This window comes from Opisthorchis viverrini, assembly GCF_000715545.1.
Source record: "Opisthorchis viverrini unplaced genomic scaffold opera_v5_147, whole genome shotgun sequence".
Lineage (NCBI taxonomy): Eukaryota > Metazoa > Platyhelminthes > Trematoda > Opisthorchiida > Opisthorchiidae > Opisthorchis > Opisthorchis viverrini.
The window spans coordinates 794,598-820,473 of NW_008751803.1; the positions used below are offsets into that span (position 1 = coordinate 794,598).

Here is a 25,876-nt window from a genome sequence, read left to right on the forward strand (position 1 = left end):
CCTTGAGAAACAACACTTCTCGTGGGGTTGATTTTGGAGCGTCCAATTTATTCCCACAGAAAGTATGTGGACATAAGAACCCAATTATGTTAACAAACTTTTCTATGCCCCCCTGTTGATCAGGTGTAGAAGCATTGACCAGTCGGCAGAAACCAAAGCACCTTTGACGTTGAGGAACACCAAGACCGTATGTGGTCTGTGGGTATGGCGTGAGGTGTGACGGAGTGTGAATTTGTGGCGACATATCCTCTAACCCTTTGAAATTATTGATAATCATTAGTTAAGGTTTCATGTGCCTCCTTTAGAAGAAGAAGAATCAGTGATGCCAGAAGTCTTGTTGCAGTGGCAGCCGAACCATTTTTGAAAACGGGCACTATAATCGACTCACCCTAGTTGCCTGGGACCGTCTGTTTCTATTAGACTTCCCATTTCGCGAGCGTCTCGTGCCCAAACCAACACGACTATCCGATTGAATCCTGGTAACGTTGAGCCTACCAACCTAAGAGTTCATCTCATCAGTGACCACAACGATGTCTGACCTTTTAGTTTGTTGTAAAAGAGCACCTGGAGCGTCGTAGAAACTTGCTTCGGCAGAATCACAGCTACAGTCCGTCGGGGGTATAAACCGATATCGTACCCAGGGAGCAATGGACCTTTGTTGAGATACTTTCACAGACGTTACGCGACGAACTGAATAGAGGTGACCGTCAGCAGGTATCCAACAAAGCAGGGCTGTGTCCGTTTGATGACCGAGTACAATACCCACGCTGGGAGAAGGTGGAATACGTGAGTGGTTTGAGGAAGCCATCACAGGTATTTATACGCCTATCCGCCCCGCTGTATGCAGGAAGTAAGGCGACCTGACACCATGCGAGGTCCATGTAGTACGGAAGTATTTTAAGTTGTGAGAATCATAGCTGTACGTTGGGTGGGATACTGTCAGCGTGCCCACATCTAGAAAGAAGAGCGATTGGGATTCTCAATCAAAACCTTTAGCTCAAAAGCCCGACCAAAAGCAGCGAGTGAGTGCCGGTATATTACCACACTAGTACTAGTTCCTTAAGGAACAAGTTGCCATTCATATCCTGGCTCGCAGCCTGGAGGGCTAGGATACTGTGTTTGTTGAACCACTATTCACCGACCAACCTGGTATAAAAGAACTTTTTGCATGTTAAGTTACCTTAGCACAGCCCAGTTGGTAAGAGAGGCCCACAAGCTCCACACTAAGATAGTGCCCAGTCTATTCGCAGTCTACTTGCCGGGATCTGATGGACCTGTAACAGACCCAGTCGGCTGTGCAGCAACAGCTTATTTGGTGACAGCAATGAGCACATAAATTTGCCAGGACCACTAGCATATGGATCTCACTTGTGTTGTTCAATTTTTTCTATACAATTCTCCTATTATTTGAAGGAGGTCTTATGTGAACCTTGTATGTACCTCGCAGTTTCTGAAGGCTTAAAAAATACTTTTTCGCAAACAAAAGGTGTTAGAAACCAAATTGATTTGCAGCTGAATTTCCCGCACCACATTCAAGTAGAGATGGATGAAGAAAGCGGAACAGTACTCGCAAATTGTGGTGGGTAACAAGATAGGGCCCAGTTTTGGTTTCGGTAAGAGGCTACTGTACAAACATATCTCAAGTGTTCCTCGTGGAAACCGCTTCTTTTGAAGACATTTCCAACCAAAAGTTCACAAGCTTTAACATTTTGTTTGGTCACTGAGCAATAGATCAACGGAATCCTCTCTTTCACACAAGATCCACGGAATTAACGTCACTGCATATCTATCTGGAAGTCTGATCCATATGGCTCGGGACCATAGCACTCTACCAAAAAATACATTTAATGAGTGATGACCGCTTTATGTAAGTAGGGTAGCGCGTTTATAGGCGATGAAGAATAATGGGTACGCCATTTTCCCTAAACGTCTCTGCGGGGATTCGAGCTCGGATTTTTGAGTCCATGATACTGTCCACTAAGCTACCCGGGTCAGAAGTTGCCGAATAGAGTGGGATGACAGGAAATGAATACATGCGATCTTTATCATTAGAGTTGGAAGGTTTTCCATTTTGGCCTATTTGGTCCATGCATTTTGAGTGCTGGTGTCAATGTGATAATCTTTTACCACGTTTGGAATACTTGGCATCGTTAAATGCTGCACTGGACTACGCAACGGTGCATCTGAATCAGATGGGACAGTACAGCGAAGTTGTTCTTTTCTGTCCATGTATACAAAAGAGGGTGCTGACTTTGCCCTCATTTCTCAAGTAACTTGGATCACATACGGCCTTCCGGAAACCATTTCAGTTGCGCGCTGTTTGAAAGTCAAGTGCAGTAGTCAAAAACTTACCAGAATGCCCGGCTGTGGGGATAGTTCGCCCTTTCAAGACCGATTAATTTGAGGTCACTTCCAATGGCTTCTGTGCCTTCCGTATCGAGCAACCTCTGGTGATTTACTGCAGATTAAAATATCACGCAGCGGGGTTCTACCCTCCGTTTAAAATTTTTTGCGGCGCAAGAAGTTCCACTGGGGATAGCATAGTCTGACAGGGATTCAATGCAGTCTCGTGGTATCCTGACCAAGAATGGTGCAAGTAAACCGCAATGATACACGGCTTGATGAACCGATTACTAGTTGTTTTCGGGGAACTTTGATCCTGGCGTTTTGTAACTTTCAAGCGGAGCAAGAATCACTGGTTTTAAAGCTCAGACTCTTGGTGATATCCTTTTGTATTTTAAGCCTTTTGTTTTGAATAAATAGCTGGCTTGTGGAACCATTTCAGCCTCAGATAAAGATACCTCAATTAGTGTGTCTTCCTCGACTGTTGTTCCTCCTCGAATATCATGAAGAGACATAAACTGCTGGACAAGCATCAGCCTGTCAGCTTTTGGATGATTTGCTGATAGATTTAGATTCGCTCAGATCAAAGAAAACTTGGGCTAAATTCCACCCCCTCTCTACAGTGTCTTTCAAAGTAATTTTTCAAATCAATCTTTTCCTTTTGCCCGCTATCCACTACCAAGCCGCAAAACCACGCTTGTTGTTTATCGCTCTTTTTACTTCTCAAATTTCGGCCTTTTAATCTTTTGCTTTGCCCGTTGTTCACTACAAAGCCGCAAAACCACGCTTGTTGTTTATCGCTCTTTTTACTTCTCAAATTTCGGCCTTTTGAACTCGCGTAAATTACGTAAAGAAAGTCTCTATTATTCTGAATAAGTAAAGCTGAGTTCTAATTCTTGATGACTGAAGGGATAACTGATTAAATACCACTATTGTACGTAGCTATAGTTGGGTGAAACGAACACGTTTCTGGGTGCGGTACACTCACGAATAGCATGAAATAATGGGTAGAGTTTGCTTACCTGTCGCTGTCGTTGTGGTGTGGCTTTTCTAGGGGCGAACTGAGGTGCAGATGACCGAATGGTGAGGGCATTCGAAGTCATACAAGGGAAGAAGGATTCTTGAGGTTTTTCTACAAAGCGCTGTCACAAATTCTAGACAGCGGCCTGCGAATCATACTTCTTACTTAGTACCGTTTTCATGTTTGTTGATACGTTTCATTTGTAATAGTTCATACACATTCAAATTTTGGAGACTTCTGCCTTGAAGATGAATTGCCAGCTATCGGGTTGCTAATACGGTAGTAGCATTCTGTTGTTTTTAGATTACAGAGAGAAAGAAAAGCTCAAAATATCGTGTGTATTCTAATTAGAGTTGCACAAACGGAAGCCCTTCGACGTTGTCATGTGATTGTCCAACTTAATAATAATGTATGGGTGTTTGATATACTGATTCATTAGTACCTTACCTAAATCGGCATAATCGTTTTTTTCACGTGGGACATTTTTGTTAGCTAGTGAATTCCTTGGAAAAACCACTCTTGGATACCTACATCAGTTTTCTAACTGAAATAATCGACCCCAAAGAGGGCCTAATAACTATGGAACCGGGGGCACGAAATTGAGTTGGACACCGATTAAAAAGGACCTCTTTCATCGTTACTTCAGCATGCACATCAATCGGCGGATAATCACCCAGTTCAGTGAAAAGAAAATTAGTGGGGAAAAACGGGAGAAACACATGAATCTGACGCAGCCGAAATTGGGGGTAAGGAGAAATAACCATCGATAAGTTAAGTGCCGCTAAACATCTAGCAATAATAAATTTGATAGATATTGAATACGGATACTGTTTGATAAAATTACCTTGAAACTCTTCATCTGTGCCTGTATTTTCTTGATAATGTCCAGTGCAGCCGGTGGCTTGACATCCTCAAGTTCTTTTTCTGCTGCAAGTGCAGCGGCTTCGGCAGCAGCGATGGCTTCTGCGTCGGCTCCTTCTTCCGCGGCTGCTCGTGCCTCTTCCTTTCGACGTTTTCTCTGATTTCGCCTGCGTTCATCCAATTCCATGCGCATTTTCTTGACTCTAGCTGTAAACAACTTTTGCAATTTGAAAACTTCGCGCCAGTACTCTTCCACCTCCGCTTCGATTGCTTCGGCATTTAGCTTGTCAAACTCGCCATGTAACCATCTGAACGGACCAGAATAGGGAAGATGGCGATTTGATACAGGGGGATTAGTATCAACAGATCCGTCCCGTGGTGAGTAGGATGAAATAGTGACCGGCATTTAAAGACAATACTTAGGTCTCAAAGAGTGAAACGTTCACGGTTCAACAATGGAGAAAAACAGCTATGCACAACCACTGCTTCCTCACCTTCTTTCTGACTTGTTGTATCTTACAACTGTGGTGAATAGTCTCTGGAACGGTTCAGCCAAAGCTCGGATCTCTTCGATATCCGGATAGTTTGTTACTTGAAGCCTGTATAATGCCTCCTCCTTGTTAATCCAAGCACGTTCATTCTCCGCGTCCATTAAACGTTTTAGCACAGCACGGACGTCTTGCACATATTGGTTTTGCATTTCACTATCCATCTCTCCGTAGTCATTGAATTCATCAACCCGGTTGCGCAGTCTGTTCAGTTCCGTGGTCAGTTTCTCTCGACGAGCAATTACCGCGGACTCACCAACGGCTCGCATTCGTTCTTGCAGCTGGGTTGGAGAGTGAGAAGCACGAGGATGTAATGACGTTTCGGAAATCAAAGTAAGATTGCCCATTATTGTTGCTATGGAAATAGAACCGATTTAAAGACAAGAGTTACTGCTCATAAGGACATGATCTTTTACCTTACGATCGCGTTTATTGCGATATATTGCTCATAGTGTGTTATCACCGTCTTCCTTCTGAAAACTGCTCGATTTGGTCAGCGTCTAAATGCAAGCTCTTAGGAAAATTTCATATAACTTCACTGAAGTCCATAACTGTCCATTTTGTTTAACTAATACACGTTTATTATGTTCTAGATAATTCTCACATCACAGTGACCAACAGCAATATGCCGGTCGTTAATACTGGCGTACACCTACCACACTGTCATGATCAAGAACACTCTAGTAAGGGATGAAAGGAAAGGAAGCCTGGGAATCGCTATGAGCACCTTTCGTTTTCCATGGAAAACGGCCAAGAACAAGGGACCTGCATCTTGGAACGGAAACGAGATAAACGCATCTGAGCATCGCATCAAAGTTAGACATTATCAGTGAGATTAATCCAACATACGCAAACTTCACTGGAAATGAATCCACCAGACAACAGGAGACAAATTTAAGCCGGGCATTCCATTCACAAAGCGGTTAAGTGCTTGCCAGTGGGACAGGTTACGTGAAAAACCCAACAGCATTTCGTTTGACGGTAGCTGCCCCGTTTTGCGCGTTGTTTGGTGGACGGTAGACGAGAATGAGTAATACATTCCCCAAGCATATCCGTCTGATAAGTTTCATTTGCTGTTTAGGTGATTTTGTTTTGCCACCAAGTACTCACCCACCTACTATTTCGTTACGTACACGTTCAAGCTCTGCTACGAAGGTATCTGTCGTCAAAGTTTTGTAGGCGTTTTCAGATCGCAGGGGCCAAGTATCATAGCCATAAAGCTAGACAGCTCTTAAGGTTGCTTTGTATGGATGACATCTTGCCCCTGGTGGCTAATCTGTTCGCCGGGCTTGTAGACGCTTGATTCCTAATCCAGTAGACATCGGTGCGCAGCTGATGACGATTGGGGATGAAAATTCTTCAGGCGAACTGTCATGCTCAGCGGACAAATTGATGACCACTTGATCAACCACCTGTTGTACGCACGCGAGCTTCCAGTGTTTCGAAACATCGCTTTTCACTCCAGTGAAACATCGAGGTTCAGGAATGACGTAAGCTGAGAGATTTTAGTCAGGTTTTGCTAATGTTTTAGTAATCTTTTGTGTTACAGCTTGGTCTGGTGATCGGCGAATAACAGAACAATATCTTTCGTTCCGTGCCCGTTCCTTGGAACGGGCACTTCTTGATCGCAACAATGGAGACTTTTTCAGAAAAGTTTGGCAATACACTATAAACCCTATCACGACCAGAGGCGTTGGAATAAGGAGCACTTAGTATGTTGACAAACTTCGAATGTAGTCATCTTTGTCCGAACGTATCTAGATGTGGTAGTCTATCTGCAGATTCAAGAGACCCTTTGAATTTGCGCTACTCAATTAGAGGAGTGAAAATTAGTGTTCTGAGATCCAGATGTTTTTGTGTGAGCGTTTGGAAACACCATAGTCTCCTTAGATGTATGGACGCCTCAGAAACTTTATGCCATTTGCTTTAGTGAGTTCAGGTCTAGCCGACTCACATGTGAAAGTTTATAGTGTTTGCATTGCAAATCAAACCATTTCAAATTTGAAAATTCCTAGAAGGAGGTCAAACCAAGATATCGCCGACATGCTTTCCATTTATTTTGGAACAGAACAAACCCATAGAAGGAGAATCTTCATACTTTTAAGATTATGAGCAGACCAGAAAGCAATAAGAACAACCAATCAAAACACTCCATCATCCTGCGAGCTGATGCTCTGCCCACATACCTGTGGGGAAAACTGTAAGTTATGTTTAAACAAGTATTATTTGAAAAATTCCTTCCATCACATGTCGGCATGAGGAATAATGAAAATCCTACATCAAAAAGACACTACTTCGGCTGTCATCAATTTTAATGAGCCTCACAGGGACATGAAGAGTGCCACATATTGAACTGGATTTGTGGACACAAGTCTCTTTGGACCGCACTTTCCTGTTAAACGCGGTTGTACGTGTAGTGCGTGTAAGTTCCAAGTGCTGATGTCATCAGAATTTCCAACCTATATTTCTGGTCCAAATAACCGAGGTCTAAACCACACTGGAAACCTGCTATTCTGTGATGCCTTAAGTTGGAGGTGCTGCTGCAAGTTGTGTTATGATTCTCTTTTGACTACTCGTGGCTAGTTGGTAGTCTGTAGCGAAGCGAACGTCGTTTCTGAGAAACACAGCCACGCAACATTTTCACATTTTTGTGGGACTTATTGGCCGGGTGTAGATGAGATCGGTAGGATGCCCACAGAAGGAAATCTTGATGGATTCTGTACGAATCGCTCTACAATCAAGTGCTGATTTAGGCAATCTGGCAGCTCTCGAATGGTCAGATTCTATTTCCACAAGAAGGATTTGATATGTGCCAATTCATAGATCACCATAACAGCGGCAACATCAGTATTTTACCTGATGGCATGCTCCACATGCTCAATGATAACAGCTATTAGGTGAAAATGCTATTTTGTAGCATGCCACGGCAACAGGCGTGACAGACTGAGCGCATAAATCTGTGGTTATCGGAAAGCTAAAATACCGGGAAAAAAAGCGTAATGTGAAATTTAGTTCCAGGGTTGATGGAACAAATGTGTGTACTCACTTTGTCATTCTCGTCAAACTCAGGTTGAATCCGAGCCTTCCATGAAAACACCGCGCTATTTTGAGCAATATCTTCCGGTGTAAAGATGTAAACATCTAACAGATAGTCAAGATATTCGCGGGCCCACTGAAGTACGGAGAGAAAAGGTAAACGCAGGCGTGGGTTGTATCTTTAAACCGGAGACTAAATTCATTTTAGGCGTGGAACGCTTACGGTGGTAGTTTGAATAATGTATTGCAAAAGCCATAAGCCTCAGAGGTCTTCGTGAATATTGGAAACCCTATCAAAAGGGATATATTTCGACCTTCACAGACAACGTAGTGATACCTGGTTCTAAAGCCGTCAAAAAGCTTGAAGGCGAATATGATGATATGTGGCAGATAAACAAACAAGTGGATCCGACAAGTGATTCCGACATGTTTTACATAGCCTTTGGATTTCTGTCCAGTATCGTACTAGATAGCCTGCCAGGTATTTTGCCGGATCCGTTTTTTTGCATTTGAAAGCGCTTTTCTTTATGGCTACCACCATCTTTATGTACAAAGACCATTTTCTGTTTTTACATTTACTTTTTTCCATTCATCATCATCATCATCAACGACAGCATGACATCAGTGCTCAACACCAATGCTTCACTGCCGTTCAGCCATGACTTACTTGAAAGCCTTATTGTAAAGAAAAGAATAAAGGTGGATGGGGGAGGGACTTAGTGCTAGCTTAAGGGGTGATAGTTTCAGAGCATCCGTTTGCTTTACCTGGTACCAGATCGACATGCTGGTGAAACAATCCTTTCATCCGAGGCACCGTCTACACATGCGTATCACTAAATACCGGTGAAAAAATCTCGCCTAGTCGTATATTCTGTTCGCGATATGCAGTAACTTTATACAATCTTATTAGCCCTCCCCCTATCGCAGTCAGCCAGATCGCCAACATATTTTAGAAATGATTCCCTCACTAGTGTGGCAATCGTCCCATAACTACGGAGCATCTGTTTTCTATTGAACATTATCGAAATTCCGGAAAGGCGTTCTCTCTGTATGTGCAAACAACATAGGTTTGCTGATCCAAGGGCCTCAGTCCTAATTATCCTACAATACGGACCTATTGTTTAACCTCGAAAGACTGGCTCCGATAAGGTTTTCTCCTGGAGTGTACCTATAATAGCTCTCTGGAAGTGATTGCTTCGTTTGCCTCAAGGAAGTCCTGCCCGTTGTGGGAACACCTGAGAGATAGTGGGTTCACTAATCTCTGCTTCTTAGGGGCTTGCGGTATCCTCCACTTCTGGCCTTATCTTAAACAGTTTTTAACCAATAACTATAATACTGATGACAATAATAATAAAATTACAGTCGCATCTGCAGTTGTTCAATCATTTATGTTTCCGCCTTAGTAGACGCACCATCACCAACGTTTCACTGTGTTTGGAAGTACGCGCTGAGTTAGGAGCTTTTAAGATCGTTACTATTCTCATTTCAATCACTTTAGAAAAACGGTGCTCGGTAATTTTGCCTCGAAATGCGGAAATTGTGCACTGCGCTATTGATTCTAAGAATCAAACAGGTGCTACGCTTACGGCAACCATTTACGTTATCCTTCACGAGATGGAGGCATTCTCACATAATTATGAAGCGTTCCTTTTGGGTTAGTGTGTGTGACGGTTCGTTGGGAGGCTGGTTGCTGACGAATGGTCATTTGGTTGTTCCTAACCTCTTTCCCAAGTACCATACACGGCTTGAGTAGTTTGCTAGTATTACTCAGAAAAAGGCTGATGCATCCTGAAAAGATGCATCTAGTTTGGTACGTATCGATCGGATGTTCACGTGATGCTCAGGTTCAAAGTTCACTTTTGACAGACCACACCCACCTGGTGACGCGAAATCAGAACAAACCAGAAAGTGGATGATGTTGCGTTGGGAAAAACACTTTTTTCCAACTCACGTAAGTATATTTTCTAATAAGGCAAGACTAACTTACTGGGTACCTCCGTTTCATTTGTAGAAAAGGTCTTGTAAACTTGGTAAACTCGAACCAACGAGGAGCAGCCTGGATAATTCATCTTATTTGCAACTCGCTATCGATTTGTCACCTCATAATCTATTTGGATAACTTTCTAGCTTTACCGATTTTAGAATATTCCAATATCCTGTTAACGCAATGTTTTGAGCAGTTTTCGTACGAACGTTAAAAGTTGTCCCAAATGAATGGCGCGTTTTTGGATAAACAGACCCATTTCGTTCTTTAAATCAAATAGCCTCTCTGAGTGCGTAATAACCATATTAAATGAAGTGCGTGATGACTTTTGCATGCGGAAGATAGATCGAAATTCATGTAAAGATGCTGTCTCCAATCAGGTGATCGCAACTTCCTGGTCTAATTCACCTCAAAACAACATATCATGGAGGACTTACCGATATCTTTGCTTCCATACGAACCATGCCTTGGCATCGAGCTTCCTCCATGTACCGAATCATGTCAATTAGTTCTTCACTACTCTGTGGAATCGCTCTGCTGCGATCGCGCATTTCTTCGAAACTAGCGCAAATCCTGCAGAACAAAGGATAATCGCTTGATCTCCAGCCTAATTGCGGCGAGAAGTTGGGATGCAGATCTCAAAAGAAAACGAGTTGGAAAATTTCTGCCAGTCTTACACAGGGATCAAATAACAAAATTTTTCTGCAGGTTGAATTAGGTTTTATAATGAAGTCAGGTCACACAAACGCCTTGTGGAAATTCCATGTGCTGAATGGACTTACTGGTCGGTCTAGCTTACGGTACAATAAGATTTTGCTCTTCGAATAAGCGATTGAAAGAAAACGGTTGAGAAATTTATCTACCGCTAAGAACCATGGCTTGTTTTCTAAGCTTAGACGTGCAGTGCATCAGTTTTAATACTGTTTGGTTTATCGATAGGCCTAGTAGCGTGAAAAGTTCAGTGGAACCTGCGTGCCTATTGTCACTTAAGTAACTCATCATCATCATCATCATCATCATCATATCATCATCATCACCATCATCATCATCATCATCATCATCGTCATCATCATCATCATCATCATCATCATCATCATCATCATCAATCATCAGCGCGACAGCATGATATGACGCAAGACAATTCTGGTTCAAGGGAGCAGAAAAAGCCCATAACCGGTTTCTATAGCCCCGATTTTTACGTCAAAAGAAGTATATCTTTGGAAACCCACGTGGATGAATGCAGGCATTGGCACAACCAGCCCACAAGAAGGCAAAGATTTCCGAAAGGTAGGCCTTTTCTGTTCTGAAGTACTCACTTTGACTGTCTTGGAAAAGTTGCTTTCCCCTGTGAACTCAGACTATACCGGAAGAAGATCAGCTATGGTGGGGTCGGCCACTGTTAGGCACATGTGACTTCTTGTATTCGAATTGGTATCAGCGTAAGCCGCGTTTCAGGACATGAATTGACGAGCGCGCCCCTAGGTGGCGCCAATTTTTAAACTAAACAAAACCATGTCAGCGACATGCTGCATGTAACCAGACAAAGTGCCATTTATCCGAGGTGATTTTTGAGTGACAAAGGGGCTTTACATACACATGCCTGTCTCCCTGGGCATATTATAAAAGCATAACTAGATCATTTGCCCACCAGAAATGTGATAGCATGCAATGTCACCGATTGGAGCATTTATTTAAATTATTATAGTGATAAAAATGGCGCCTAGACTAGAGAAGAATTACGATAGAATCCATGGCTACATCCTTTTTTATATTGCATATTATTTAGGGGATATTTGTTTAGCTGGATAGGTTTCTCCACTTCAGTAAGTCCATCAGTGATCTACAGTAAGTCCAAGTACTTAGGCACATCCCTTACGTAGATAATCCGAATAGTTGCGGGTTCACTCTGGTACATACTGCCACGCTGATTTACAGCTTGATCATAAAAAGCTAAATAAAACGGCTAGAACTCTACTGAAGTTCTCAAAAAGACATATCAGGTAAACCTTAAAAATTTTTTCCCCATAAGTTATTCTTTGCTCACACACTTCCAGTTGTTTCTCTCCCTAGCTGTTTCAAATAGTTTGTTCTACAGAAAAAATTTCGCTGAAAAAACCTTTATTTGAGTATTAGTGGTTCCGTGAACATTTTCAGATAGCTTTCAGATGAAAGTCAGCATCGCAATTTTTTTCAGTAAGATGCGCTCCGCAACAATGCTAATATCATGCTGTATCTATCGGTGACCAGTCTTAAAAGGATTTGCCCCTGTACGCAGTAGCTAGGCATATCACAAACATACTCGTTGTTCGTTTGTTTGAAATCTGAGACCACACGTTCCAGCAATACATTGGCAAGGCGCCGACATTCTTTAGACAGTCCAACTTTGACATCCTCGCAATCCAGACGAATGAGATCAAAGTATTCTGTATTCGGCAAAGTCATGACCTCGTGACCAATGGCGTGCAACTTGGCCGTATACTAAACAAACAAATGAATAAATATAGAAAGAAAGAAAATATAGAGGCTATGTTGCTTTCACGTCCGCAAGGATGGATGACGTTGCTTCAGAAAAGTTTGGTACATGACAAAATTTTGGTCGAAATACAGAGCGTTTCAACACGTTTTGAGTGGCATTCTTCACGTGGGAAATTGGCACGGGGAGATAATAAGTACCAAATCAGGCACCTTTATCTCAACACTGGTTGTGATTTTACGGTTTTGTCCGCCTGCCGATGGATAACGGTTCATCTGACCATATTTGACACTTGAAATTTCTATAAAAACCTCTCATCTCACTCCAAATATCAAAACTAATTCTGCACATTCTGCTCGCACCAGTCCTAAAAAAATCACCTAAAACGTAGAATCGCGCATAATACTGTCAGAACTACTTTCAGCAGTGAGACTTCGTTCACGAAATCGAGTTTTTAAGAAGAGTGGTCGAATTCTTCCCCACCATATTTCATGATGTGTTATAAAACACACTGAACGTTTACTCTTTGTAAGACGTAGAGGCTGTTTTAGGTTGCGGAACCTCGCGTTTGCCAAAGTTTCGTATGTGTGGCACAATTCCTCAAGAAGCTTTCTATGCATATGATATAATATGCTGGTGGCTATTAATAGCGTTTAGATATGTGAAAATACATGGGGGTACATAAGATCCCGCAGGTGTCAAATAGGATACGAGACTTTTTGTACTTTCTGTTTGTGTTTATTCATTTTATAGATAAAACCAAAATAGTAGTTTTCCAGTTTACCTTCCAGGGTAGTTTGTATACAAATTTAAACGCCAGGAGGCTGATTTCTCAGAACTGTGAATGACAAAGTGGACTGCAAATGTCTGAGTAACTTTGCATGTGGATCTCCATGAATGTCACTTTGCCATTCGGGTTTCTAGAAGAAGGCTGAAATGTTGGTTTTGGTATATAAATAGCAATCAAATGAGTGGGAAATCACATTCTAGAAATCAATAGACTGGTTATGTTCACAAAAAACAGCCAGGCTGCAAGGAGATAGTTTATATGCATAGCAGAGACCAACTCCACGGTTAAGTGCAAACAAGCAATCCAGTAAAAGAATCCATTCGTTCCCTAATATAACGTTTCTTAACAACCATTTTAGAAATAAAACAGTCAAAACAAAGCCATGTTGGAGATTTTACGCCAATATTGTTATTTTATATTATCTATTCTTTGTTTACGATAAAACGTCAGTTCACAAACAAGCAATTAATAAGTTAGTCAGACAACTCATGCTCAAAACCCACATTCACTTCATTCGTACCTCACGGTAGTCTCGAAATTCCTGTTTGCTGTTCAGGAAATTCTCCACCTTTTTGGCCTCGGATCCATCCAACAAGAAGGAATATGGCTCAACTAAACCGGTAAATGATTAATTTGTGGATCATAACAACTTACCAAATTTCTTTTCGAAATATTTATACGGACTTTCAAGGTAGCGTTTCACAGCAGCCCGAAGTTTTTCCCTGGCTGGGTTTAATACGTGTGGTGGCAACGTTGCATCCACGTATTTTTTAGTAGTTGGTATGTTGAGCCAGGACTGCACCGTCGGTACCTGATACAGAAAGGAGAACTTTCGATGCCACCATCAAATAAATAGAATCACCTAACAAGGTAAATGTGTGAAGTAAAATAAAATCTAAAATATAGACGTATTACATTACTCATAAGGTGGCTGAAAATTCTTCGACAGCCATGGCCAGTTTCGCCCTTCTTGGGGCGCACCAGGTATGCGCAGTCCTCGGATTTTCGTCAACTTTATATTCTACTTGAAACAAAATTGCACAAAATTAGCTAAATATGCCAGAAACGACAGATTCAGCTGGGTTCCAGGTGAGTCTCCCGCAAAAACAAATTTTTTCGCAGATGAGTTCATTTCACTAAACGCTGAACTACTTGTTATTCTGGTGAAAGTCATTTTCTACAAGGGGCATAATGATTTGGTGAACAATTTTCAACATACCTCAAAACCTTCTTACTATGGTATAAATAAGTAGTACAAATAGTAAAGCTCGTTTACTTAAACAACAGTTCTTCTCTAGACGGCTGTTATTAACTGACCGTAATTTGCTGGCAAAGCGTCCAACATTCCAGGCCGTTCAGTGGGCTTATCATCATGCTTTTCAGTAAACAGTAATGTTTTGTGAGGTTACACTGTAATCGAATCATACTAGAGTGATAAATACCAAGGGAGAAAATCTTTGTTTAGATAAGCTTGTTTGTGTGACTGTGAGTAGTATGCTCGGTTGAAAGCATTTTCTAAAAGTGGACGCCATTAGGTCCTGCTACTATTTCAGTATTAGAAGGAGATACCGACAGAAATCAGCTCACATAGAAAATGATGAATCGAATAAACTTCCAAAGTATTCAGCCATTCAGTAACAGTTGACATGAATACACTCAAATTGGACTACGAAAAAGACCGGTACTTTTCGGGTGGTTTTGGCAGAACTTCCTCATTTGCTGTGCATCTCATCTTCTGATATTCTTGTGGGGCCTCGCACTGTACAGAAACAGTGCTACAAAGCCTAGTATGTTGATGTATCACAGACCAATCAAGCAAAAGACCCCATTAACAAGCATCTTAGTTAAACACATTTCTAAGGGCGCTGCAAAATATAGTTATTATATCCGTTGCCTTGAAATTTGGGTGTTCAGTTTTCTGATCTTGTGAAGCTGGATAATTGTGAAAAGTGTCTGTTTGTTGCAAATAACCACATTATGAAGCTAGCTTCAAAATAACTTGAGTCAACCGGTGCAAAAGTTTTGATATTCGTGGTTCTTCACGTTTTTTTTGTTTGTACCGTGACGCTGGCCAATCACTTAGGTACTTCGGGTTCTCAGTGATGAGTGATCAACAAAGCGTTTGTTCTACAGTACTTTACACCGCGTCAAGCTCTCTATTTATGTTATGAGCTCTAGGGTGGCTCCCTGGTCTATCTTCGCCTGACTCACCAGTGAGCTACACTGACACCCGTCTGTACTTTTGGCTTTTGGTTTTTTGTCTCATCTGTTCACTAGGCATCGATGAGAAAAATTGCGAGGCCTCGCATTTTAAATTTACGGGCAAACAGTCCTGTGTCGTCTACGCTTTATTGCTTGAAGATGCCCAAATTAGTACCTCCGTTTGCTGAATATCTCCCGGAAGTTTGCTCCCACTTTGTCCGTACTGTGAGTCTGCTGCGACCAGCTTCTTCAGCGTTCAATATACCGGTAGTTTGTTAGGTGCCAGGCTCCGTTTTAATATGTTAAGTAGCGTGTTGTTATTGCCTAAAGTAGCCGTGGAGAACATGCTTTGCCTAAGCCGGCAACGTGTGCATAAAATGACGAATTTATAGTGTGTGCGTGTGTTGAACGTGTGCGCAATTTGCATTAGTAGAGGGAGTTTTGACTCATACATGAAATCTTCTCCTCTGTCTGGCCTACGTACGTAGTTATTCTCATCACTGTGAAGTTGAACCTTCAAGCGTTGAAAGGTAGCTAATAAATTGTGCCCTTCTTCTCTTGTTTCTCTATATAGTTGTGTGTTGACAGCAAGACGACTGCATCGTCCTGTTAACACTTGAATAGTTTATGTCATCTAACGGAGATTCCAGTGATACCCGAGTTTTGAAATACAGCCTCAACCAGTTTTTCTGGGTTCAAGAGTAGTTAAACCGTTAGTGTTGTCTTGGCGTGGTGCAGCGATTGCGTCCAGGTTCCGCACAAATATGTTCAGAATGTACTCATAGTCAGTTATCTCCATCTGATTTCACGAGCGGATACTAAATATCTGCTTTATACTCCTATTTTCAGCTGAGATAAGCAGTTGATTAACTCTACTATTCCACGACAGAAGCCAAGTCATAATGAAACCCTTACACACGTCAAAAAGTTTTGCATTTGTTGCAGAAACTCCATCACTTTCTGTGCTGATGTCATGGAACAGTTGTACTGCACAGGGGTGTTTAACGTCAGACCGCCAGGTACTTCCAGGAAATGTACTTTCAAGTTATATAACCTGTTGAATTTCCAGCTTATATCCTCCATCTGATATCAAAAGCTTCGTTGGTCGTTTTTTAAGAAATGTGCTTCTTTACGGATCTGGCGTTCGTTTGCCGGTCATAGTTTAGAATGTATAAACATAAAACGTGGTTATTCAAGTTTTATAGCCGTTTCTGCTGTATTGGTGTAAAACACTTGCCGCGCAATTCAGAAATCTTCACGAAAACCGGATACATGACCTGGTTGTGATATTTATCAGTAGTAACGTCGGGTCTATCACATTATCTTTGGCGGAGATCAATCAGAATGAGTGCATTCGAACGAAAAAATTGCAAAGGTGGAAGTGATGTAACAGACTCTACAAGGTCCATAGATACTCACAGGTAATTTATCTTTGTTACAATATTAGGATGACTGACATTAAAGATGGATCGATAACATTTGACAGCCATTGAGCTTTCACACATAATGTGTAACTGTGAGTTGCTTAGGCTGCAGACCTGATAGATTAAGGGTATAATGACCATATTCTTGGCAGTAGAACCTGGCTTATTGGTCTCAGACACTTTGCTCAATTTTTAATCACATTTTCTCCACGCACATTAGTCTAGTTTACTTGATTCTAGGGAAACTCTTACCCTGAGTAAAATTTTAAATTGGGCAATCAGTTAATGTTTAGTCAAGAATTCCTCTTTCCACAACTCTAAAGTGTAAAACCTAATAAGCGCTAGGTGGGAGAGAAACAAGATTGCTTCTGAAAGAAGTCAGCGACGTTGCTTCGATATTTGAGAGAGTACATGGATACTTAAAGTTTTCAAAACCTTTGACCTGATCGTTTCTCTCATTATGGATATCCACATTTTAGTGTAGCCGTCTCCTGCCATCTTCCCTCCTTGCCATCTTCGCATTCACCTCAAAGTTGTATGTGTCCGCATATGACGATTAAATTTAATTCCATCCATGTGGCCCTGTCACCGCCTGTACGATTGCCTCTTGTTTTTGGTTTCAACAGTCAACACCGACCTCTATCCGCGGTTCACATATGACTTCCGTAAGCATCAAGTAAGAAAAATGTATTCCTATAGTACACGCTATGTTCCCATCCCACATATCAGTCACCAGTACAACCTCACACATTATTGGTACATTTGTCATGTACCGGCTGAAGAAAACAGTCATTCACCTTTGAATAATACTGTGCTCAGTATTGTTCATCAGGCCAAACCGACTTCCCACCAAGATATAGATGACCAACTGGATGTGTGAGAGTCAGGTTGACAAGATACGTTACCAGAAATGAGATTTCACCCAGAGGTTTTCACCAGCTTTTCCTCTAGTGCATCAGTAGCATCTTTTGGATGAAGTTCTGTTTTGTTTAAACACCGCATGTGTCTATTGAATGACAATTGCTGTTGGAAGTTAAGATAGGCTGTTAAACATGGATGAGCATACTTGTAACACAGTGTGATAAACTTTTGACAGCCATGAATTTTCCATGCCAATCGCCTGAAGTAAAATATTTGGATGCATCCAGTAAGTATCTCGCTTCCGTGACACACTCTTGTCCCTTTTTTGTGCCAGGAAACGGTTATCTTTCTGTTTTTGACGCTGTCCGCAACCGACTGACAAAATATTATTTTTCGTATTTTTAGAGGATGTCTAACGCTGTACTCAAGGTTACAGCTGGAACATTTCCGTTTTGTATGCAGTGTTCTTTGCTCCTATGGGAGTAAAAATATAAGTTTGTTCTCAATATTCGCCCAGCTGAAGATTCATTATGACGGCATCGGTGAACGACTGGCTTTCCCGTGCCTTAAACATGGCCAGGTAACCTCAAGTATTCTTTATAGGTGGAAGATAACCTAGTTGAGTCATGATCTTCTTATGGGTCTTGAAAATTGCATTAAGCCGGCAAGGTAATTTCGTATAGCGTTGCTTTGTGGCCGGCGACGGAATAACGCGTTTACTCCTGCTCTGCATTCTTGGTCGTGAATCATTGAGTGCGTGGAAATTTGTCACCTTACTAGTACGTTTCTCAGGTTGTTCAGTTACACAGCACACTGTGGACACTGTAGTGTCTCTAATCCGCTGTTTTCCTGAACTTAAACCGCACTTTGTAACTGTCGTACATATTGTATCATGACGTTTGTTTTAATGCTACGAATACACAATTTTCCGGGGCGACCTGTTGACTTCTTGCTGAACGAGTGTATTTACGCTCCGTTGAACTGTTTGTTGACTGATGAACCAGTGAGACCAGATCTCTGTGTTTGTGTCAACTGTGGAACAATAAATCCCTGTGGCATTTTTTAGCCGTGAATAATTTTCCTACCGTGGAATATATCACGCACGCGTGAACCATCCGTGGGAAATTTCGACGAGTGAATTTTTCCTTTCACAGCCGGTTACTGAAGTTGGATTGGTGTGGTGGACTATTGGATCTACAAATTCGTGAGTCCTCATTTGACTACTCATTCTTTTCCTATTGTGATTTTGTGATTTTGTATTGGTTGCTTTGCCTGTTAATTTATCCGAACACGCTGATAAGGTCCTAGTCCGCTACAAAACTACAATGTCGGTCAAGAATAACACTGTTTTGTTATGTAAGACAACATTAAGACAAGGAGGGGGCCTGCCGAGTGACCACGAGGGGTCGGTAACTTCCTTTTTTTAGCTATTACTCATGTTGCTATTACCCGTGTTGCCATGAGTTGCGCTCGCCTTATATCCATTTTCTATGTTGTTTTACCTGTATGTATACACGTTCAAAGTTTTGTCAAAGGATTTACCGACTGCCTTTAAGATCAGAAGCCGCATGTTATTTATTTGGATGCTTGCTTTCTAATGTAACTTTCATCTCTTTATTCAGCTCTATCAACGATGCATGTATATGCATAAAGCTTCTAATTTTACTTTTGTCCCTGTGATTCCACCACCGCCTGTACCATGGTTTCATACTTTCCGTTCTTGTGGTCTGTAATGTTGCTCTAAAACTAACTTTATTCCTATCAGTAAATTTGGTATCGCTCTCTGGAAGATGTGATATGAAAACCCATAACTTATTCATTATTTTACTGTGATAATCCAAGTGGAATAGCTTAGAACCTGAAACATTTAGCAAAACACATCTGAATATTGGAGGTTCCATCATGAATTTCCTCTTAGATGCAAGAGTAACAATTATGAAAGAAACGATCAGAACACTTGGCGTTGCCTTGTGTGCACAAGTTTATTGTATTCGGTTCTGGACTAGTGAGGGGTCGGATGTAAATCATGAGTTACCAAGCGATGTAGTTTGTGATTTTCCACTTAATGGTGTTTAGAAAACCAAATTTGAGATAAGAAAGCTGTTGTCTAAGACAGATCTTGGATTCTTTGACTGTTTGTCTCAGTGCATGTGAGTGGGAAATTTGAGTTCGCTTTACTTTGTTTGCTTCTTGGCTTTTAGGGTCGCACCAGTCAAGGAGCTATCCCTATCGATAACGAATTTACCAAAAAAATAACTTTTTGTTTGTGCTCCTACCTTGTGCGCTAGACGTTTTTCTTGCTTCAGGGGTGTTTGTTTTCATAGTGCAGTTTTAAGTTGCGAGGTTCTAGGTTTTACGAATGTACATAAGCCTGATGCATCGCGGTAATTCCAGGGGTTTCTTTCCCTTCAGGTGTTTGTATAAGAAAATAAAGTAATGTGAACGCTTTTATAGTTAAGTGCAATGCGGCTTATTGTCTGTTAACGTCATTGGCCATTCTGGGTTACCATGCTTAACATCTGTAAGCATGGGGATCCCTCTCGTACCATTCCTTCATTTCCCCTTTTAGAGTCAACTAGTAAACGTCAATGTCAAAAACACAAGTTGGAAATAAATAAATTCTTTGAGTTGCTTACTTGCTGCAGCGAGTTAGTGATCTGGTCACTGATGAACAAAATTAGGTCCTCCAGATCTTCCATACTTGGATAAAACTGCACTTTCTGGTCTTCATAGGTAAGGTACATCTTTAGCACTGGCAACCTTTCTGTATGTTCTTCGTCAAAAAGGTCTACCCATTCTTCGAGATTTCGCTGCAGGAAGTGCTTTATCTGTCATTCACATGCAATATTTCTAGAAAACCATTTTACCTGTATTGACAGGATAGTGGAAACGCAGTTGAAGAAGGACTCGAGCATATCGCTCCGCAGAGGAGGTATTGAATTTTTATCCGAAAATAACTGGAAAATCTTTGGAAGCCATCTTTAACGCAGGTTGTCAACAAGAGAGGAATAACTGTACTTCTGTGTCAATATCTCCATTTTGTTCGCCACTTCTTGTTGAACAACCGCTTTAAGATTTTCAAAGTCCACTGCGCCCAAGTTACTGGAAATCGTGCAACGCAGAGCACAGGTTTACATACCGGTAAGCTTTCACATCGGTGATTTCGATCTGGGCAAATTGTCGTTGGCATAAATCGAGGATTTTCTGCATGTGGGGATACAGTATCATAAGACGAGAAACTAATTCTTTTCTGTGTTTCACATATTCTCCGTGCCATGGTTTGGAAAAGTTTATATTTCTATGGAGTGAGTAGTTGATGTTAATGATTACTTTGGCTCTTCTGGTGGAGGAGTAAGGTCGTCATCAGCCAGTTGAGGAATATCGGGCTTTTTTAAAGTTTGACGAGCCAGAGCTTTCTTCAGGCTTTCTAAAAAGTTTTCCCTAACTTCATATAGGACTTGGTTTAGTTCAGCCTCCTTTCCACTTTTCAATCTTTTCGGAATCTTTTCCATAATATTTTGCAGCCATGAATCTTGGATAGATGGGATGATGCTGCTTTCAACATAGGATTTGAGAAGTTTGTAATTTTTCTTGGCAGAATGAAGTGTGAATTGTAACTCAACCTACAGATAGCTTCAACTCCTCGCTCATCATCTGAAACAGTGCAAAATCTCATGAGATTTAATGTGCGAAACGTACAAACGACGGGAGGTCGGGCTGGGGCAACTTTGGTGGTCTTGTAGCCAACTCAATCTGTGCTAACCTATAAGCAGCATTGGCACGCTTAATGCTTTTATGTCGTGACCTTGATAAAAAGACTGAAAATACCTTAGTTTATCAATCTCAGCTTTCCTTTCTTTCTCGAGGGAAAATCTAAGAAACTTTTGTAACGTTGGGTCTTTTTCTTTTTCTTCAATTTCTAATTTGACCTTCTCAATATTGGGAAGAGGCTGAAACGTGCGCTTTATTTTTGAATCCATGTCAGTGAATTCGAGTAGTTTTCCAAACGCGCGCGTTTCGGTACCATGACAATCTCCCAGCTGTTGATCGGTTAAGGTTTACATCTGTATCGCAAGATTTTATGCGATAACGAACCTTGTATTTGGATTGTCACGTTGCAATATCGTTGTCAGGTTCTGGTGGTATTCGTGGGTCCCAAATATTGCGGGTGAATAAGGGATTTGAGTGCGGTCGAGCCGGAAACCTCGACACCAGATTCGGAATACTACTCTGTATGGAGGACCGGAACAATGAACAACCAATCGAAGTAACCGTGTATTCGGTCAGGTTATGTGGAACCAACCATCGTAGCACCTTCAGTTCTACTTAGTTGTTGGATGGGGGTGCTCGTGATTTTGATATCCTCGGAATCAGTCGAATGGTGAACTCATGCTGGCCGCACATAGATGACACATTGATACCTGACAGCTGCAGGCCTATTAGCCTCGCGGGCGTACCGCGTAAGGTGAGAGGACGCATCTTGAAGCAAACCACCCTGGATTAGCCCAATACCAACAACTTGATATCCCCAGTTCAACGTGGATTCTTGCGTGACGAACATCCTCGAATTTATGGACAGCTTAACTGAAGCTAAGGACGAGGAACTCATATCAAATGTCATATTTTTCAAATTCTCGAAAGCGTTTGATCGAGTCTCACACGTCCCGCTGCTCCAAAAACTTGAGTCTTACGGGATTCAAGGTAAAATTCTATGCTGGATTAGGGTGTTTCTATCAGACAGAATATTCCGGGAGAAATAAGGTTCGGCCTTTGGCGCCGGTCTCCAATGGAGTTCCCTAAGGCTCCATTTTGAGACCACTGCTGTTTTTGTTTACGTCAATGGCCTTCAAGAATTTCATTCAAGTCCATGTCTACTTTTTGCGAACGACTTGAACTCCTGGGTTTCAAACGCCAGTGCCCTCCAAATGACTGTAGAAGCTGCAAAGCAGTGGTCTTTGGCTTGGCACCTTCTTCTGAATGAGAAGTGCGTCCATTTGTCTTTCGAAGGGGACTCAGCGAACGCCTCTGTCATGCATCGTTAGAAAAAGACCAAAGGCTTCACGAGGATAAATGCCAAAAACAAATTGGGAATCTGGTTCTGTTCAAGCATTTCCTTCTCACTGCACCATGAGAGATCTGCCCAAGGGGCATTCGATATTCTAGGGAGGATTAAACACACCCTCCCCGTATTGCTCGCAGGGACTTCCATACAATAATAATCATAACACTAATGACAATAACAATAGCGTTTATTCCCAACTTTTGTATGGTATACTGTCAAGCATGACCATACGGTTGGGGGTATTTGCGGGGATTGTGTGAACAAAAGGACAATGTCATAAGTAGTGGACAACATCCGATGTGGACTTGACCACACTTTAATCGGCATGGGAAAAGAGGCACAGTTGTAATTGTTTATCTTACTTTGGGGGAGGACGTGTCAAGATGAGATCGTTAAGGTTTGAAGGTTGTGGGCAAAACTAGAATGAGAGAGGGCAAAAAGAGACATCCTGCTTGGTGCATGATGAGAATAATTCAGATGCGAAGAATTGTGAACCAGAACAACGTTGCTGGCGTGGTAGCTGGATTGTCACGATCTGGCCTGTCAGTGTGAACTAAGGTCTAAAACCACCGATGAGATCTATTCGGCCTGAGACTGTTGGGCTTACTGTCAGGGTTACAAAAATTGAAAGTGTGGATGATTAAGTGGAGGAATCTGGATAAATGGTGGCGGGAATCTCATAGTCATGGTGTACACTGAAATTGCAGAGAATGACTAGGAACACTGCTGGAGTGGGGTCTGGAGTAAAAATTCTCTGGTGCTAACGCCCAAGACGGAATGCGAACTATAGAGAAAATGACTAACTTTATTATCATTATTAATGACAATAATAATAATATTTATTCCCAATTAGTGGGTAGCATACCGTCAGACATGATCTCAGTATTGCAGTCAGAATAAGAGCATGACTGATTAATGTGAATTTCCCGGAAAAGGGATGGTGGAAAACAGTGGTCATTAACGAATTGGACTTAATCACACCTGAGGTGGCATGGGTAGGGATCCAAAATTACGAGGGCTCTTCATCTCCTATGGAGATAATATCAAATGACACAAGTTCTGATTGATAGGATTTAAAAGTGGCGGGCAAAAACAATTCAAATGAGGGTACAACAGAAAGCTTCCTGCCTGGAACGTGACAAAAAACAAAAAACTTCAAACGGCAGGAAATGTGGAGCCAGAGTAATGAAACTGGAGAGGCAGCAGAACTACCACGACATGGCCGGCCAATTTGAACTAGAGCCCAAAACCGTCATTAGGGCTTCGTGGCCTTGGGCTCTTGGGCGAACGGCAACGGGAAAAGTAAGTGGAGATGGTGAAGTGGGGTAATATGCAGTACGGACAAATGGTAGTAGAAAACCCGGAATCACGGTGTGCAGCGAAACTCGAGCGACTCACTAGTGTTGCTGTACCACGACACGGCCAATTTGAACTAGAGCCCAAAACCGTCATTAGGGCTTCGTGGCCTTGGGCTCTTGGGCGAACGGCAACGGGAAAAGTAAGTGGAGATGGTGAAGTGGGGTAATATGCAGTACGGACAAATGGTAGTAGAAAACCCGGAATCACGGTGTGCAGCGAAACTCGAGCGACTCACTAGTGTTGCTGCTGGAGCAGGGTCGAGTGTAAAAGTTATTTGGGAGAACGAGTTCATGCAAACTTTACGAAAATTGACTGACTTGGTGGGGAGTGCGAATAAAAGTCGCCGAGATCTTTACATCCGTCAGAGGGCTGGGCAGATTGCAATGAACGCTTCCCGGTGGTGGCTGGTGACAAATGAAGATCGGTTGTGGTTGCCGGTAAGGGAACGAGTGGGCGCGGTCAAAGTAGGAAGTGAACAAATGCGGGTATGCTATCAAACTGGTTATCACAGTGCCGCACCGTTACTGCACTGAAATACTTCGGTTTCCAGACGGCCCCGTGACGGACGTCCACATTGAGGTAGTCAGGCTGAGTTGCACAGTCCTGTGATTAGCGGGATGTTGCGCGTTTTCCGGGGGGTTTCTCAGGGTGAGCAAAACCAATGTAGTATCGCGCGTGGTATTTGTTTTTTTCAGGTTGATAATCCCTTTGTTCGTAATGCACATATCAGTTGGAGTGGACAACGGCCAAACAGGTCATCCATAGCGCGTATTACCGTGGGGCGAAACTTGGGAAGATGAAATGAGATGAAGTGAGATAAGATCAACAATGTATGGAGAGCCATAGGGTTCATCAGACAGGATACAGTCCTTTAATAGGGGAAAAATGAACATCTACCACAGTTATGGCGGTAGTAGTTGGAAGTAATTTGTTGTGATCCGGATTGGAAACGCGGGTGGACTGTAGATTTGCACTACTTAGAATGGACAATTCCTTGGTATATTGAGTGGGTAAGAAGAGTTAGGACGAAGATTCCAAAATCTTGACCGCTGTGTCTCAAAACTCGAGGTAGAAGGCCATCGTCTCCAGTCGCAACCGAGTCCTTGAAGTTTAAAAGAAGGGCAGAAACATAAACTAGGGAGAAGGTCACTCTTCTGAAACCCGTTGGCTACTCTGGATGTTTGCAATCGCGCACTCACCTTGACTGTCCTGTTATTAGCCTTGAAGTTAGAAGGGCAGAAACATAAACTAGGGAGAAGGTCACTCTTCTGAAACCCGTTGGCTACTCTGGATGTTTGCAATCGCGCACGCACTTTGACTGTCCTGTTATTAGGTCCTAGAACTTACACTTGCCAACCTGAAACCCTTAGCATTAGTCCGCAATTGCGACGACTACCCTCCCAAGTGTTCTTATCTATAACCCGTCACTCTATCTCTCTCATGCCTGTCTCCACTGACCTGGTTGCATGTCCCTCCTCCGACCTCCAGCTTTTGTACCCAGCCCATTCTACTCCCATTGCCCAAAAGGTAGTTGATGATTCATTTGCTCCCGCGACTTGCCTCTTCCAGTGGCTGTTTGCTGTTCGCTTGTTCGAAATGACTGAGCTGTTTTACTGGCCTGACTTTCCCCCAGCCGGATAAAATATCTGGTAGCTGGAGTTATTTATTAATGCACAAGCCGCACTTATGACTGCTTGGATGGTTTTCCACCTTGCAGATCTGGTAGCATGCACTAGGGATGAAAACCTCATGTGGTGGACGGGTACGCCCTGCAGGGAGGGTCGCCCTGTTACGTTGCACCATGGTGCGTTCGCATACTCGCTACCTCCCCAGTAGCACAGGTGTATCGCCCATCGCCGGTGGTTCTGAGCCTGGCCTTTAATTCAGGAAAACAAAAAAAGAGCAGCGTTGC

General features: G+C 42.3%; 2 protein-coding genes across 2 annotated transcripts in view; one reads left to right on the top strand and one right to left on the bottom strand.

The window, feature by feature from the left end:
- T265_06797 (hypothetical protein) overlaps positions 1 to 20,771 on the bottom strand; it is a gene marked incomplete at both ends in the record, with an annotated part of 99,192 nt that extends 78,421 nt beyond the window's left edge. The window contains 11 exons of the mRNA XM_009172162.1: positions 4,209 to 4,533; positions 4,720 to 5,054; positions 7,820 to 7,945; positions 10,231 to 10,366; positions 12,093 to 12,271; positions 13,577 to 13,668; positions 13,711 to 13,867; positions 20,180 to 20,371; positions 20,411 to 20,522; positions 20,562 to 20,645; positions 20,683 to 20,771. Coding sequence (XP_009170426.1) covers positions 4,209 to 4,533; positions 4,720 to 5,054; positions 7,820 to 7,945; positions 10,231 to 10,366; positions 12,093 to 12,271; positions 13,577 to 13,668; positions 13,711 to 13,867; positions 20,180 to 20,371; positions 20,411 to 20,522; positions 20,562 to 20,645; positions 20,683 to 20,771 — 1,827 coding nt within the window. The remainder of the gene's footprint in view (positions 1 to 4,208; positions 4,534 to 4,719; positions 5,055 to 7,819; positions 7,946 to 10,230; positions 10,367 to 12,092; positions 12,272 to 13,576; positions 13,669 to 13,710; positions 13,868 to 20,179; positions 20,372 to 20,410; positions 20,523 to 20,561; positions 20,646 to 20,682) is intronic.
- The window catches only part of T265_06798 (hypothetical protein), a gene marked incomplete at both ends in the record, with an annotated part of 79,632 nt that extends 57,289 nt beyond the window's left edge, over positions 1 to 22,343 (top strand). Inside the window, 2 exons of the mRNA XM_009172163.1 lie at positions 676 to 786; positions 22,185 to 22,343. Of these exons, the coding sequence (XP_009170427.1) occupies positions 676 to 786; positions 22,185 to 22,343 (270 nt within the window). The remainder of the gene's footprint in view (positions 1 to 675; positions 787 to 22,184) is intronic.
- Positions 22,344 to 25,876: the final 3,533 nt, after the last annotated feature.